The sequence below is a fragment of the Loxodonta africana genome, chromosome 20, assembly GCF_030014295.1.
Source record: "Loxodonta africana isolate mLoxAfr1 chromosome 20, mLoxAfr1.hap2, whole genome shotgun sequence".
In the NCBI taxonomy this organism is placed as follows: Eukaryota; Metazoa; Chordata; class Mammalia; order Proboscidea; family Elephantidae; genus Loxodonta; species Loxodonta africana.
In genome coordinates this window covers 68,515,735-68,531,321 of record NC_087361.1, presented here as the reverse complement: position 1 = coordinate 68,531,321, position 15,587 = coordinate 68,515,735, and the positions used below count along the sequence as shown (strand labels likewise).

The 15,587-nt window shown below is 54.3% G+C and overlaps 1 protein-coding gene across 5 annotated transcripts in view; it reads right to left on the bottom strand.

The window, feature by feature from the left end:
• Positions 1 to 14,998, bottom strand: part of SLC41A1 (solute carrier family 41 member 1) — a 34,146-nt gene extending 19,148 nt beyond the window's left edge. For 4 of the 5 annotated variants that reach the window (XR_010318754.1, XR_010318755.1, XM_064273298.1 and 1 more), the window contains exons 1-6: positions 14,011 to 14,998; positions 11,319 to 12,326; positions 3,827 to 3,934; positions 2,646 to 2,717; positions 1,902 to 2,046; positions 555 to 701 (exon numbers count right to left, since the gene is read on the bottom strand). Coding sequence is in view for 3 of the 5 variants with exons in the window: in XM_064273298.1 (XP_064129368.1) it covers positions 555 to 701; positions 1,902 to 2,046; positions 2,646 to 2,717; positions 3,827 to 3,934; positions 11,319 to 11,693 (847 nt within the window). In the remaining 2 variants the exon portion in view is untranslated. The remainder of the gene's footprint in view (positions 1 to 554; positions 702 to 1,901; positions 2,047 to 2,645; positions 2,718 to 3,826; positions 3,935 to 11,318; positions 12,327 to 14,010) is intronic. The other variant, XM_064273296.1, reaches the window with a different exon arrangement.
• Between the last annotated feature and the right edge of the window lie 589 nt (positions 14,999 to 15,587).

Below are 15,587 nucleotides of genomic sequence, written 5' to 3'. Positions count from 1 at the left end.
CTTGTCCCAGCCTCCCTCCGGCCTGCTCAGTCTGCACCTGTTGTCCCCACAGATCAACAGCAACACCATAGGAAATGCCATAAACGTATGACTTTATGTGATCTACCCAGTGGGTAGGCAGGGCCAGCTTTTCCATTTTATAGATTAGAAAACTGAGGTAGAGAGCTGCCCAGGCACTGACTTAGGTCTCTTGATTTTCATCCCTGAAGTCATCGTCTCCCATCCTCCTTGTTCACTTTGCAAACGGATTCCAGCCTTAGTTCCTTCCTTTCCTTTACTCTTTCTACCTCACTCCTCCAAGAACGGCCAAAATCTACAGCGCCAGGCAGGACTATATTCCTCAGGCACTCTCCTCCACCCTGCCCCTGCTGTCTGCATGAATTTGAGGTTAATACTTAGCCTCCTCTCTCTAAGATCAGGAGCTATTATAAACTCCGTTCAAAACTGATGATGAAGAACACAGAAGAAATGCTTGCAGGTCTGCAAGACTACTACCATCACTGGATCCCACCAAGGGGTCCACCCTAGCCACACTCTTAGGGTCTCAGCCTCACCCAGCTCCAGGTAGAGTCCCCAGCTGATGCCTGAGAGCAGTGCCAAGGTGATGAGGTCGCCCAGGCTGGCAGCAATGGGGGTGGCCACGTTGTCTGGGTTGATCCCAATCTTACGAGATCCAATGATGACCCCAATCATGATCATACCTGGTGAGGGGGACCAGGCAGGGGGAGAAGAGAAAAAGGGGTATCAGTAAACAAAAAGGGAGAGAGAATCGCCAACATCATTACCCACAGGGTTTCCAAGGAGCACCTGGTGGATCTGAACTGCCAACCTTTTGGTTAGCAGCTGTAGCTGTTAACCACTAGCCACCAGGGTTTCCTCATCAGCCGTTAGAGAGATGCAAATCAAAACCACCTTGGTCTGCAGTGAGATACCATCTCACCCCTATTAGAATGGTAAGGATAAAAAAAAACCCAGAAGATGACAGGTGTTGGTGAGGTTGTGGAGAAACTGGAACCCTCATCCAGTGCTGCTGAGTATGTAAAATGGTGCTGAAACTGTGGAAAACAGTTTGGCGGTTCCTCAAAAAGCTGAACAGGAATTATCAAACCAAAAAACCTGTTGCCATCGAGTCAATTCCAACTCACAGCGACCCTCTAGGACAGAGTAGAACTGCCCCATAGGGTTTCCAAGGAGCGCCTGGTGGATTTGAACTGTTGACTTTTTGGTTAGTAGCTGAACTCTTAACCACTATGCCACCAGGGTTTCCAAAGAATTACGACAGAAAATAATTACCATATGACGGAGCAATCCCAATTCAAAATATATACCCAGAAGAAGCGAAGGCAACTTGTACACCAATGTTCACTGCAGCACTTTCCACAACAGCCAAAAGGTGGAATCAACTGAAACGTCCATCAACAGATGACTAGATAGACACAATGTGGTCTATCCAACACAACGGAACTCAGCTAAAAAGAGAACTAAGTCCTGATACACGCCATAACATGGATGAACCCTGAGAACAGCACGCTGAGTGAGATTAGCTGAAAAAGGACAAAACCTGTATGATCTCACTTACACGAAATCAGCAAATATATAAAAACCAAAGATCATCTGTGGTTACCAAGTGAGGAAAGGGGGGAGTTCTGCTTCGCGACCACTGAGTTTATGTTCGCAGTGGTAGAATGGCTTGGAAAAGGATAGTGAGAATGGCTGCACAACTTGAAGCATGTATTCAACGACACTGCATCATACATGTAGAAATCACCGAGGTGGTACATTTTTTACTATGTAGTTTTCACACAATGAAATAAAAAAAAAAAAAGGAAGGGAGCAAGGAGGCGCCTGGCTTAGTGGACACCCCTGTGCAGCCCTCCTCGGCCGACTCTTCCCCTCCTTACCCAGTACCAGGGAGGCGATGAAGGCTGTGGCCACACTGCTGGCACAGAGCAGGAAGGCATGTGGGATGCTGAAGTGACCGTCAGGGATCCAGCCAAAGACGACGGCTGCGATGGATGCCAGGAAGCCCACCACTGTGGCCTGCACCTGAGGAGAGCCCAGGAGCAGTGAGTTTCTTAGCTGAGGTCACTGAGCACTTAGCTGGACCTCTTCCTGGCCCCCCACAGCCCCAGGAGGCAGGCGGGGTTGGACTGTCCAGTCCTCACAGGCTGGAATGATGACTTTATTTATTTAGCTTCTCACCAGACACTAGTACGGGGTAGGAGACTCTTCAGGAGCCCAGTACATCTTACTGGCTGAATGAGTGTTCCTCTGGGGACTGGGCTGACACTCAACAGAGCCAGAGACTTCAGTTCAGAGTCAAGACCGGGGACTCAAGGGGGAAGACTCCCCAGCCTCTTGGGGACATGGAACATGGTGGGAGAGGACATGGCCTGAGCCTGTTCCTGTAGCCAGGATCTGTGGGGACCCTGGTCCCTTACCACCTGGGGCAGAGCAGTGGTGTGGGAGACACTGACCCGCCCCACGTTGGCTGTTTTTCCTGGGTAACCTAGAGTTACTCTGGGAGAAGCCAGCTCAGCAGGATGCTGGGGTTTCACTCAGGAGCAGCTGGGCAGGCCTGAGCCTTTTAGAGATTCCTGACTAAGAGGAAATCGGCCCACCCTCTCGAGCCCCTGCATTCTCACCTGGATGAGGGCCATGTTCCCGGTGATCATCCGCCAGAGCTCCTTGGGAGTGTCCATGTGCCCAATGTTAGCCTGGGAGAGGGAGGCAGGGGACTGAAGCTCCAGGCCTGGCCGGGCCTGCAGCTCTACCATTGGGCCCCTGCCTGAATCAGGAGGCAGTGCATGTGGCCCAGGACTCGGACCAGGACATGACCACCAGGAAGAGGGAAGCAGGACCAGGGAGACTGGGTAAAGGGGAAGGAGCTAAAGAGTACTCAGCTCCTGTAGCTGGGGCTGGGGAGGGGGCTCCTGAGGTGGCCTCCTCTTCTCAGGGCAGCTGCTGAGCAGAAAGAAGCAAAGGCTTCCTTAGCCTTGCTTATCTGGGCAGTCCATTCCTGCAGGGGTCAGAGTGACCCCACCCCCGGCTCTGAAGCCAGCTTGCATCCCAGGGAAGGAAAGGTCAGCTGTTGGTGCAGGACTGAAGCTGTAAGAGTGTTTGGGAGGAGTAAGGCGGCACAGGCCAGGGCTAGAGATATGTTGGAGTGGGCAAGCCTGCTTGCCACTTCTCGCTTGCCTCCCCCACACTCTGTGGCCATGCAAGGATGCCCCTGACACCTGCTCCCCTGAGTTTCATCACCCCCACCTCCCACCCATGGCCCTGAATCTGGTTTGGTCTCTGATGGTCGAGGCTGATTGAGTGATGGTGGGAGGGATGAGTGATGGGCTGCTAAGCAGCCCCTCCCTGTCTACTCCCCTGAAGAAGAGCATGCTGTCTGGGGGGAACGGGGCTGGGATGGGAGGGAGGGTGGGAAGGCCTGGCTCTGCTCCTGCCCAGCTGCAGAGTGGGGCTGGAGATCAGAGGAGGCCCCCATCTGTGCGGGTGGACGGGCCAGCATGCTGCTCTCCTGTCAAAGCTGAACAAACAGTCACGAGGTGGCTGTGAGGCAGGGGGTGGGGCAGGAGTCCAGGGATGGCTGGTACATCCAGAAACCAAGTCTGGGAACCTCTCTGGATGGGGAGCCCCTCCTAGGAACAAGACACCAGGCCTGGGATCCCCTACACCTGCCCAGCCAGCCCCTCCTTTCCCACCCCACCCCCACACTCCACACCTGACAGTTGTGAAAGGCCTGTTGCTGTCCCCAAGTCTGGCTCTGTACCACCCAGGGTCCTCCTCGGGCCCCTCCCCCAGCCAGGGCACTCACTGCGGTGGACAGCCTCGATGCCAGGGTCATTTCTAGGTTCCCCTTGAGCCCCAGCAGTGCAGGCACCAGGATGAAGACCTCTGTCACCTTCTGGAAGACTTCCCAGTGCTACAAGGTGAAAACAGATCCCAGGAATTTCAGTGCCCAGAGGGCTGGTGCTGAGGTTGGAAAGAGTCTGGGATCAGGGGCTTAAGGAGGAAATGGGATCAGCGAGGGGCAGGCACATTGGGTGCCTTTCCTCCAAGAGCCGTGGAGCCAAACAGAGTCCACAGTTCTCCCAACAACACAGCCCCGCTTCCTGCCACTCAGAACAGGGGAGCTGGAGGGGTCTCTCACTCAGGAGAACCCAAATCTGGCTCTAATTCCTCTGTCTGCTTCCCCAGAGCCAGTGAAGAGGGTGGTAAGGAGCTGCTCTGCTGAGCCCCCCCCAGGCTGGCTCACACCCCATAGCTCCACTGCGATCCCACCTCAAATAGCAATCCCCAACCCCTGTTGCCTTTAGTCCAGTTTCGCTGCAGCCTCAGCCTTGGGTGGTGTTGTCTCAGCTGTTCAGAGCTGGGCTCCACGGGGCTGGGGCTGAGGAGATTAGAGAGTTTGTTTGGTTTCTATCTCCAAGGGCTTTGGGCCTCAGCCACAGTGGTTCTTCTTCTGAACAGGCTGAGTTATTACTGTGGCCCCCAAACCTCTGAGGGCTGTCTGTAAGAGGCTTTGCATTCCTCCCCTGGAACCATCCCACTGCCGTCCCCAATCTCTCAGCCAGGAGAAGCAAGTGTGCCCCTGTGCAACGAGCACTGTACTGGGAGTTGGGGGACGTGGGCTACAGTCTGGAGACAATCGAGCTAATGTCTGTTCAGTACTGACTGTGTGCTAGGCTGGAGTCCCCAGGAGGTACAGACGGTTACCATGCTTGGCTGCTGACCAAAAGGTCAGTGGTTAGAGTCCACTCGGGGTCAAGCCTTGGGCGAAAAGTCTGGCGATCTACTTTTGAAAAATCAGACACTGAAAACCCTGTGGAGTACAGCTCTGCTCTGACACACGTGGGGTCGTCATGAGTTGGAATCGACTGAACAGCAACTGGTACATGTGCCGGGTTAAATGCTTTACATGTGTCTTCTCATTTAATCTTCTCAACAACCCTGTGAGCTAGGGGCTATTTTTTATCCTCATTTTCTAAAAGAGGAAACAGGTTCAGTGTGTAATATACCAGCTAATGCTAAGGTGGGAAAGTCCAGGAGCCGGGATTGGCTATTTAGAAATCCATTTCAGTTGAAACAAACTGAGGACTTGCAAAAAAGAGGCTGGCATTGGATCTCCCTCCTGGCCCTAATGGGGCAACGCTGTTTCTTTTATTTGCTTTAAGAAATGGAAGACGTCCAGGTTTGGAGAGGGAGGAGGGGGCGACGGCTGGGCGGAGGTAGGAAGGTTGGTCAGGGAGCCATGGTCTAGGAGGCAAGGTGCTGCCATGGGCAAGGGCACTGGACTCAGAGACTGGGGTGTCCCCTAGAGACCACAGTGAGGGGCCTCGTGCTACTCCCCAGCGTGCCTCCCCACACAGACCAGCTGGGGGACAACAGGCAAGTTACAGGGGCCAGATCAGATGATCTCTAAAGGCCATTTTAGCACTGACACTACAGTTAGAAGATGAGCAAGGATATGGAGGGGGCCAGGGTCAGGACTAGAGACTGGGGTAGCTGGACACTGTGGGGTTAGCAGTAAACTGTAAGGCAAACCAGTTGCCACTGAGTTAAAACCGACTCATGGTGACCATGTGTGTCAGAGTAGAACTGTGCTCCACAGGGTTTCAATGGCTGAGTTTTTGGAAGCAGATCGCCAGGCCTTTCTTCTGACACACCTCTGGGTGAACCTGAACCTGGAACGTTTCCATTAGCAGCTGAACACGTTAACCATCTGTACCACCCAAGGACTCAAGCTGTAAGGCAAGGATCTCTCTTTTCCTAGATTTTTAGATTTCTTTTTGTGGGGGGAGGGGAAGCCCCTAAAGGGCTCTGGGAAAGGGCTCATGTTACCATGGCTGGAGCACATCCTCCTCTGAGCTCCTGACCCAACCCCTCACAGGTGGAGGGCCTAGGACACAGGGAAGCTCCTCTCTGGGGATGAAGGAGGGAGAGAGACCCCCTCACCCTCAGCCCCACCTCAGCCCCCGTTGCTGACCGTTCATGGTACCCACAGGAACAGCCAACCTCTTTCAAACACCAGAGGGATGGGAACCCTTTGTCCATACGTCCCCAGAGAGAAGGCAGTCCCCACGAGATGAGGGGTACAGAGGCTGCCCCTGCTGCCCCGGAGGAGCTCTGGCCGGGGGTGGTGCAGACTGCTGGAGTCCCAGTTCCCTGCAGTCACTCCGCTTTGCCTCCTCCTTCCTCCCCCAAGCCAGACCTGCACAGCTCCAGAGAGGAGGAGCACTGCCCGCTCCCCACCAGGGTGGCTGACTGCGGACTCTCAAAGTTCCTCTCAGACCACAGGGCCTCACATCCCATCTTCAGCACAAACCACCTGCCTCTCCTGCTTCCAAGCCACCAGCTCAGTGGACGAGTAGTTCTCCAGGGCAGTGCGTATGTACTGACAGCATGAGAAAGCCTGGAAGGAAATGCTCCAAGCGCAGGCAAGACAGATTTTCTGAATAGTTTGCAACGTATATTGTTGTTAGGTGCCGTCAAGTAGGTTCCGACTCGTAGCGACCCTATAGACGACAGAAGGACGCACTGCCCGGTCCTACGCCATCTTCACAATTACTGTTATGCTCAAGCCCACTGTTGTGGCCGCTGTGTCTATTGCCTGTATTTGATGCTATTTTTAAAAAAAATGTATAAAGTTCAGTCAAGTTCCGCTGGCTGCTACTATAAGCACCCCAAATCCATCTATTACTTCCAAGCCTCCACACAACCCCTCTTTTCAGCTACATGAGGACCTAGGAGTCATGGAGTTTTAGTGGTGGTAAGAGCAGTGATGCGCAGGTGGGGGAAGAGGCAAGGAGAGCAAGCAGCCACAACAACAGCCCTATCCCAGTCTTCACAACCCTCACAGAATACAGCCCAGAGCCTCACACTACCTGCCCCTATTGCAGCCAAAGCCCTAAGCTGGCACTTGGATCAGAGCAGCCAATTCCCACAAACATGTTTCTTCATCCACAAGACTGTCTCAAAGATGCAGCTCAGGCCGGGAAGCCGCACGCACGCATGCACGCACCCCGTCCCTGCCCACCCCTCCCCATACATACACTCAAGACTCTGGGAAGAGATGCTGGGAGGCGGGTGATGTGGAACCAGACCAGGAAGCAGGGTGGCCCTGAGGCCAAGGTGAGGGCAGTGGGGCAGGGACAGACAGTGAGTGCCTCTTCTTCCTTCTTTGGCCTAATTCAGGCCCATCCTGCTCATCCTGGCTGCGAGTGCCTGCCCCTGAAGTCAAACCCGTCTGCCATGCCAGCAGCCAAGCTGCCACCCACACCTTCCTGCTCTGCTGGGGATGGAAAAGGGCACATCCCAGTAAGCACTGCCTGGCATGGGTGACAGGGCACTGACAGGTTTTTACTGCTTCTCAGAAACACAGCTCTTCTTCCCCTTCTTTATTCTTGGGGGACTCACTAGCCACAGATATTCTGGGGCTAAGGGATGACACTGGTCCCCCACACTCAAAAACAACCCTGCCCTCAAGTGTTCCAGCCTGAGCCTTTTTGTGCCCTGGGAGACAGCAGCAGGGAAGACAGCTGCTGCCAGGGAGACGGAATCAAGCCATCAAGATGACTTAAATGCCCAGATACAAGCTGTGAACACTGGGCTGCGGAGAAGCTGGGAACTGGGCTAGAGCTTATCTTTCAGGGTGAGGACTGGGCTGGTCTGATTTGAGCCAGCCCAGCCTTCATCTGTCTGAGGCTTCTTACCTAGGCCTCCTCTGGGTGTCCAAGGAGAAGGCCTGAAGGCAACACTTGGATATACTGTATAAGGCTGCCAACATGTGAGGAAAGCAAATGGGTTCCTGGCAGTAAGCAGGAGCCAGAGATGTGAAGAGCAGGCGAGATGATCAGGTGAGACTACATCTCAACATCCTGCCCAGGGAGCCCGGCAGCCACGGGGCAAAGGGCAGACCACCCAGGAGAGGAATGCTTTTTTCCCATTCCCGACCCAAGCCCCCACACGCTGTCCGCTCTCATCTCTGTAGGTCGGCCCTTCCACAGACACAGTGGAACAGAGAAGCCAGGAGTATGTTTGAGGGAGGCTGGTCCACTTTCCCTGGGATCCTTGGCAAGTGAATAGCAAGTTAAAATAAGGACTTAGGGCTCCCAGACACCCTTTTAGCTCAGTAATGAAGTCACTTCTGAGGTTCACTTTTCAGCCAAGGATCAGACAGGCCCATACAACTAAACGAGACTAAAGGGGCACACCAGCCCAGGGGCGAGGACTAGAAGGCTGGAGGGGACAGGAAAGGTGGTAACCGGGAACCCAAGGTCGAGAAGGGGAGAGAGTTGACATGTCGTGGAGTCAGCAACCAATGTCACAAAACAATACGTGTACTAATTGTTTAATGAGAAGGTAGCTTGTTCTGTAAACTTTCACTAAAGTATAATAAAAAAATAAAATAAGGACTTAGGAGTACCATCTGTCTTAACATAGCGAGAATTCTGGTGAAGGTCCGCAGACCACCCCCTACCACTCCCACCCTCACAAAGGCTGGCAGGAAAGGGGAGCTAGATGTCCTGCAGCAGCCTAGGACAATGAGAAGAAGGGCACCAAGGCTCCCATGTCTTAACCCACTTCCAATCCCACCAGCTGGCCCAATCCTGCTTTCCCTCCCAATGCCACAGGAACGTTGGGCCACGCTGGGGAAGTTGCAGTGGAGTATAGTCCCTCTATCCTTCTATTACTTTTGGCCAAGGCACCTGCCACTTATCTCATTGCCTCAGTTGGCTGTGCACATTGAGCGGAGAGGAGGGCAGATAAGAGGAAACAAACAGGCTTTCCTGGAAGACAGGCGTCTTCTGCAATAGTAGGGGAGAGTGGGGGGGCCCTAGACCAAGAAGGCATCTGAACCACAGCCAACATGGACTTCTGCTCAGTTGTTCCAAGACACTGGGGACACTCGCTCCAGATGGCCCCAGTTTCTTTAGGCACCCCCTGACTCTCTGTCCCACTGAAGGCCATCTTAGCTTGTGGGAGGGTAATATAGGTGTGGCTCCTTTGAAACTGTCCTGCTCTTCCTGAGTCCAGGATTGTGAATCACCTTTTCGCCCCCCTGTGGTCCCACGCCCTGGCCCTTTTGCACCCACACCCTTCCATGATATGACTGCAGCCATCTGCAGGGCCCGCTCTAGCCCAGCTGCAGCAGGCAAGCTGGGCGGGGGCTGGGAGACAAAGACAAACCAGCTATTATCACCCATATTAACTGAACCCTAGCTTTGGGGTGAACCACACAGAAGGAAAATGCTGGTGTCTGTGGGCATGGCTGGCAGGCCCCAGAGTTCCGTCCTTAGGCCTCTCAATGTCTCAGGCACATGGGCATGGAATGGCCTTGGTGCAAAGTGTCAGAGGGCTTTTCCAGCTTTAGAGTTTTCTGAGTGCATGGGGTGCAGTCTCCGTGCCCCCCTCCCCTAAGAACTTTGGTTCCTGCTTACTTCAGAAGACAACTTCAATTGGTCCAGATTCCAGTCCGCCCTGCTTTTCAGGGGAAGACAAGAGAGTAGCTCATTCCAGATTCTTCAACCAACTGGTGAGTCATGGCCATGAAGGCCACAGAAGAGAAAGGTGTGGGTTCTGGAGTCAGATGACCAGGGACAAGTTACCTAACTCTCTAAGCCAGAGGTTCCCTATCTACAAAGCAGAGATGATCATGACTCCTGCCTCACAGGCATACAGAGAAGCCCAACAAATGCTTCCTGCTGCCATGAGTATTACTTAGGAAATAAGACAGCTCTCTCCCAGTTCGCCACCGGATCCTGGTTCTGTACCCCTATGTAGGTACCAAACCAGAACTCACAGACTCTGAGAATGAGAACCAAGGCCACAGGAAATGGATGGAAGAGGTGGAGAAGATGCCACTTCAGTCCCATTTCTCCTCCTCTGGAGAAGGGGTAGCCTGGGGAAAGGAATCCAAAGCCCATCTTCTCAGCTCCAGGCTGGCTTCCTAACCTCCATGCAGGAATAATTCTCATGATAACAGTTTAGGGGTGAGTGGAGGCAGTATAAGGCCCTTTGGCATGTCATAAACACCATCCTCATTGGCAACCAAAGGGCAGAGTTCTCCTGAAGATTCAAGTCAAAGTGGTCCAGGTGGATATTGTTGATGCAACCACCTAGCACCAGCCACTTCAGTCCCCCTGGGATATAAGCATGGTGAAACCTGCCGGCAGGACTCATTGCATTACTGCCTGCAGCGTTTGCAGGGGTGGCTTGGCACAGGGGAGGTCATGCTGAGCTCCATCTCTTCCTGACAGATTTCATGGTTAGGGACATACTCTGGAGTTCCAAAGGGCAAAGGCCAGATCACCTCCCGCCTCTGTGTTTCTCCGAGTACCTAGGACAGAGCCCAGTACTTGGCAGGAATTTGATACATTCCACTGATTAACTCTGATATGTCCCACACCTTCAGAAAGCTCTGCATGCCTTACTGCGCTTCAAAAACTTTTACCTGGACACAAGACTTTAACTACCTCTTGGACCTGGAGGTTCTAAACCACAATATGCTAACATAGCATGTCCTCTGTCTTTTAGCTTCCAGGACCTCCCAATTCTTAACTTTAATTCTACAGTAGCCTCACAAAGAGCTCTCTTTGCCCAAAGTAGGTTCATGGAAGACAGGTGATAAGCCAAGCGAAGTTCTGCCCAGGCCTGGTTACATTCTGTCATTTAAGTCACATAATTAGCACTTTTATATCTTGTCACACCAAGCTCCCAAATCACAGATCAGACAGCATGTGCCCATCCCCAGCCCCCAAGGAGATCATCCCAAGGTTACAGCCAGATAAGCAACACAAAATGCCTTTAATAGCCTTTTTACTTCATTTGAGACCCTCTTGGCAGTGGAGCAAATTCCTGCCCAGCAGGCGATGGAGGGAAGACTTGAAGCTGAGCTTTTTACTATGGGTATCCTTGAAACCCCAAGTGAAGGGAAATGAGGGCATAAAGAGGAAACTCGTCTAAATGTTTCCTACTGGGCTGGGCTCAGCAGGAATGCCCAGAAGGGTGGGCAGGCCGACCACCCTCTTTCTCTCTCCTTTTCCACGCCTGGGCCCTGGAACTCATTCTACTTCTGTTAAGCAATACCACCCTGACCACTTCCCTGGGGCTACTCAGTTTCCTTGAGAATTCTGTAGAAAGTAACCATACCAAGAAGAAACCGAGCACCTGATCCAAAAGGAAACAGTATTCTAGGAAGCAGCAGCTGCTTCTAACGTGGAGAGAAAGCTCTGAGAGTCATCATTTCCCAGTAGGAAAAGGTGGCACTGGGTTCCCAGACAAGAACTGCCCAACCCAGGTCCTACCTGCACGACGTCCAAGACCATGCCGGCAGCCACAGTTCCAAAGCCTGCCAGGAGGAAGGGAAACAGAACTTGCAGCCCGATGGAAAAGGATGTCTCCTTAAGCGGTGAGGGTGGTGTCGGGCCATGGTCTGTGCTGACGTCGTCACTTTCGTTGCTTTGGCTCCCGTTCTCCAGCAGGGCGTCCTCCTCCCGAACCCCCTTGGCGTTGGCCCGAGACTCAATCACCACCACCTCTACCCCTGCGCCGTCGGGCCCCAGGAACTCCGAGGTCCCAACCAAGGGCTCTCGCCCAGGGCCATCTGCAGAGCAAGGTGAGGTGGTGGGCCCAGTCCCGTTCAGCTGGTGGACGTCCTTCGGCTCTGGCTTGGAGGACATGACGGGTAGGGAGGAGGGGAAGGGGGCGCTCTCCCCTCTTTTTTCACTTTCTCTCTCCCTCTCTAACTTGGAAAAGAACTTAGTCTTGGGGTGAGCCCAGGCTTGGGTGCCGCGGGACCTCTTCCCACGGCTCTGTGCTCCCACCAGGCACTGCAAAAAGTGACCCACCAACAGGCAGCCCCATCAAGCACTGAAGCCGCAAGCGGGAAGGAAACAAGAAACTCCTCACCAGACGCAGCGGCCAGCCACTAGGGGTGCAGATGTCTGATCCAGTCGGCCTGCGCTGTGCTCAGGGGAGAGTTATCTGGCCTCCTATCTTCTTTGGTTCTCAGCAGCAGGCGCCTCAGAGCACGGGGCATCCAGAGTAGAAGAGCCCAGCCAAGTCGGAGGTACCCTCTGAGGTGGCCCCTCTTTCACGAACAGTAGCTCGAGTTCAATCTTTCAGAGCACAGCCTCAGCCTGGGGCTGTGGCTCCCTCCCACTCTTGTTGCTGGGGTCCTTGGGCTTCCCGCTGCTCCTCAGGCTCTGCTGGTCCCAGGGTAGAATCTTCCAGAGATCTCCTCTCTTCCTGGGAAGACCTTCTATCTCCCCAAATCCCTGGTCCTTAAAGTCACAGGAACCTGTGTGGACCACCTTATGGAGGAAGGAGGTAGAAAGGAAACAAGATTATGATACAGCAAAGTACAGCTTATACTGGGTGAGCTCTCCCCTGAGAGGCACACTTAGCTCTTGCCTCCCTCTTTCCAATTTGCCTGTCTTGCACTACTGCCATGTCTATCCTGCACTGCTATATCTGGAGGCCCAGGAGGTGCTCTCCTCGCCATCCTCCCAACCAACAACCCACTAGCCCACAGGGATCACCACTGTGGTCACCAGTGAGGATCGTGACCAGCCCACGATTGGGAAGTGCTGTGCAGATCTTGGCATTGCCTTTTCTGCAACTGGAATGGGCAGCGATGTTCTGAGGGAGATCCCTTCTTGATGTTCATTACAAACCAAGGATCCTTTAAGTGTGGTCTCCCAGTGGGGTCAGCTACATGTTCACTCACAAATTTGGTGCCACAGAGCCACCGTAGAAGGTGGTTGTTTGTATCACAAGATATAAGCAACAGTATAACAACAGCGCAAGGCAGCTTAACAGGCAGAATCTATTGAATGAAGACCCCCAGGTCGCCAAACGCCCAGCCCAAGAAAAAACCCAGAAGGACTGACTCCCAAGGCAACGGGGCTTGTCAGACAAATGCCAAGAGCCAGAGGCCTACCCACTCCTGCCCTTGAGAGTCAACAGTGTTACAAAAAGCTCAGAGGCTAATTGGGATCCAGACCTCTGTCTCCTCTTCTCTCCCTCTGCTCCTGGCCCTATGAGCTGGTCAGATAGAATGAGGGAGTTATCACAGTTTGAAGGGAAAGAGGACACAACTATCGATATTACCCACACGCTTCTGTTCCCTAGGCTCTCCTGTTCCCCAGGGTTACTGAGAGTTAGATATAGTGGAACTCTTAAAACAAAACACCAGCCAAACCAAACCAAACAACAAAAACAAAACATAAGCTGAGGTGCACTTGCTCCTAAACCCATGCATGTCTCTTTAGATGGAACGCCCCAGTTTTCTTGCTTGAAGGAATCCTGGGCCTGAGTCCCATCCTATTCATCATAATAGCTCCTAAGAGTGGAAAAAAAAAAGAGAATTTCCTCAGATTTCCCCAGGTAGGATGAATAGGCCCTTAAGTATTCTAAACACAGGCAGTTAGTCAACTCCACTTTGGCAAGGGCTGGAACAAACCCCAGTAACTGGCCTATAAGAATTGGTTTCTCATTCTATCAACTCAGTCACCCACCAGCAGTCCGTTTTCAAAACTCTCCTTAAACACAGCACTGTGGTTCTTTCAAAGACTCTCTCACTACACATCCAGGAGGAGACCTCTGAGCAGAGGAGCTGCCACTGCCCTTGGGCAGAAAAGTTTCTGAGTCCTATATACTCCAACCTCTCCTTCCCCCTTCCGTCTTCTTGGCAGGCGACTCCACCTGAAAAGGGGCTCGCAGGAAAGGAAGCCAGTCCCTCACCCCTTTCCTCCCGGTAAAGAGACCTCAGAGAGGCCTAAGGCTGGGATGAAAGAAGCAAAGTGAACCAGAACGCCCTACGCCTTCCTTCCAGGCGGGGACAGAAAAGCCCCGTTTTAGTATCCCCCAACCTAGGGAGGGGGAGAAGTAACTGGGTGGCCTCCCCCGCCTCTCCCCAAGACTCAGACTCAGCAAATGCGCTGCGCGCCAGGGCGTCCGCCCTCCGCCACTCACCCTACCAGACCCAGGACTGACCTGCGCCTCGCATGGGAGGGAGGGGGGCGCCTGGCGAGTGGCAGCAGGGACCCGTGGTCTCGGGGGGTGCAGGGTACCACCTCTTCTCATCACTCCTCCTCCTCGCCAGTCCTCCTCGGCTCCCGGCGCGCTCCCCCACCCCACACCCCCAGCCAAGGCCAGCGTCCATCCGCTACACCCGGCTCGCTACATTTCGCCTCCGCGTTACCGCGAGGCCCCTGCTCCGCTTCCACGAGGGGGAGGTGGCCGGGGAGAGCAGGATATACTGCTTCGGGCCGGGGGGGGGGGGTACCCGGACCGGGGACTCTGGGGCTGAGCTCACTCGCCCCCAATCGCTTCTTCCCCGGCGACTTGGGCTCGACTGGTTGGCTGCCGGTGGCAAACGTGATCTGGGGCAGACTGGGTGGCACCCCCCCATCAAAAATAGATTCTAGATGGACAACGGCAGCAGCCAATCGGAGACAGGGGACAGGGCGGGCTCGGCCTTGGCCCGACCCCTTTCCTTCGCTTTGTGCCCCGGAGGCGGGGCGCGGGGGAAACGCAGTGCGCGGACTGACGGGAACTGGGAACCCGCCTTGGTACCGGCAGCTCGCGGGTCCCAGCGCCCATCGGCGGGCGGCCGGAGGTCCCGCTGCCCAGCGCTCGCCGCGCAGTGTCCCCTCCCTCAGGGCTGCCCGGTCGCGCTGGGAGCTTCTCTAGCCTTTCAAAGGCTTGTGCGCCTGTGCGCGTCTTCTCTGGCACCTTCAGTGTTTCATTTGAGCCTCTGGCCTTCGAGAAGACCGAGAAACATCCCTGTAGAGCCAGCCAGCCGGCCAGCTCTAACCCCCGGGCCCACGCAGCCGTACCCGTGCTCCTTACCAGATCTCAGTACCCGGAGAGAACTGTCCCTATCTTGTTCTTGGACAGAGCGCCTCCTCTGCTGGCTCGCCACTACGCGTTTCCGCCAGATTCTACGTTCCTCTAAGCAAATGGCTCATCCCGGACGGAACCGGCCCTAATAAAGCCCCGGCCTTAAAAGGGGTGGAGATGGGCGGGCGGGAGGGAAAAGAGGTCAGACTCTCGGCGGGGGTCCCATACGCATCGCCTGAGGTAGGGGCGGAGGGGAGCCTGGCTTCCTTTGATCCACTGATCCTGGTGGCAGCCTGGGGAGAGATGTCTCCATCCCAGGCTAACCGAAATCCAAATTTCCCTGACGCACCTGTAGGATCAAAGAGGGGTGTTCCCATGGTCGCCTTTGCCACTTCCTCCCTGGGGTATCTCCACCTCTCCCACGCAAACTCAGTACCAGTTCTCTTTGGGATGTTTTTGTGCAGGGTGTGTGACCTCCCCCCAAAAGGAACCCCCACCCCGAGGTTTTCCCCTCTTGTCAGTGGAACCTGTGACCATGGTTCCTTCCTGCCCTTTTCCTCCAGGGAAGTGGCTCAGGGGGCATTCGGTCCTGACTCCAGAACCTCGGATGGGGTTTGGAGCAGAAATGAGCCTGGAGAGGGGTGAACACTGCTAGATAGGAAGTTTTCGGCCACACTTTCCTCCTTCTGAGACACACGGGAGCACACAGTGCAACCTGAGCAGGTCAT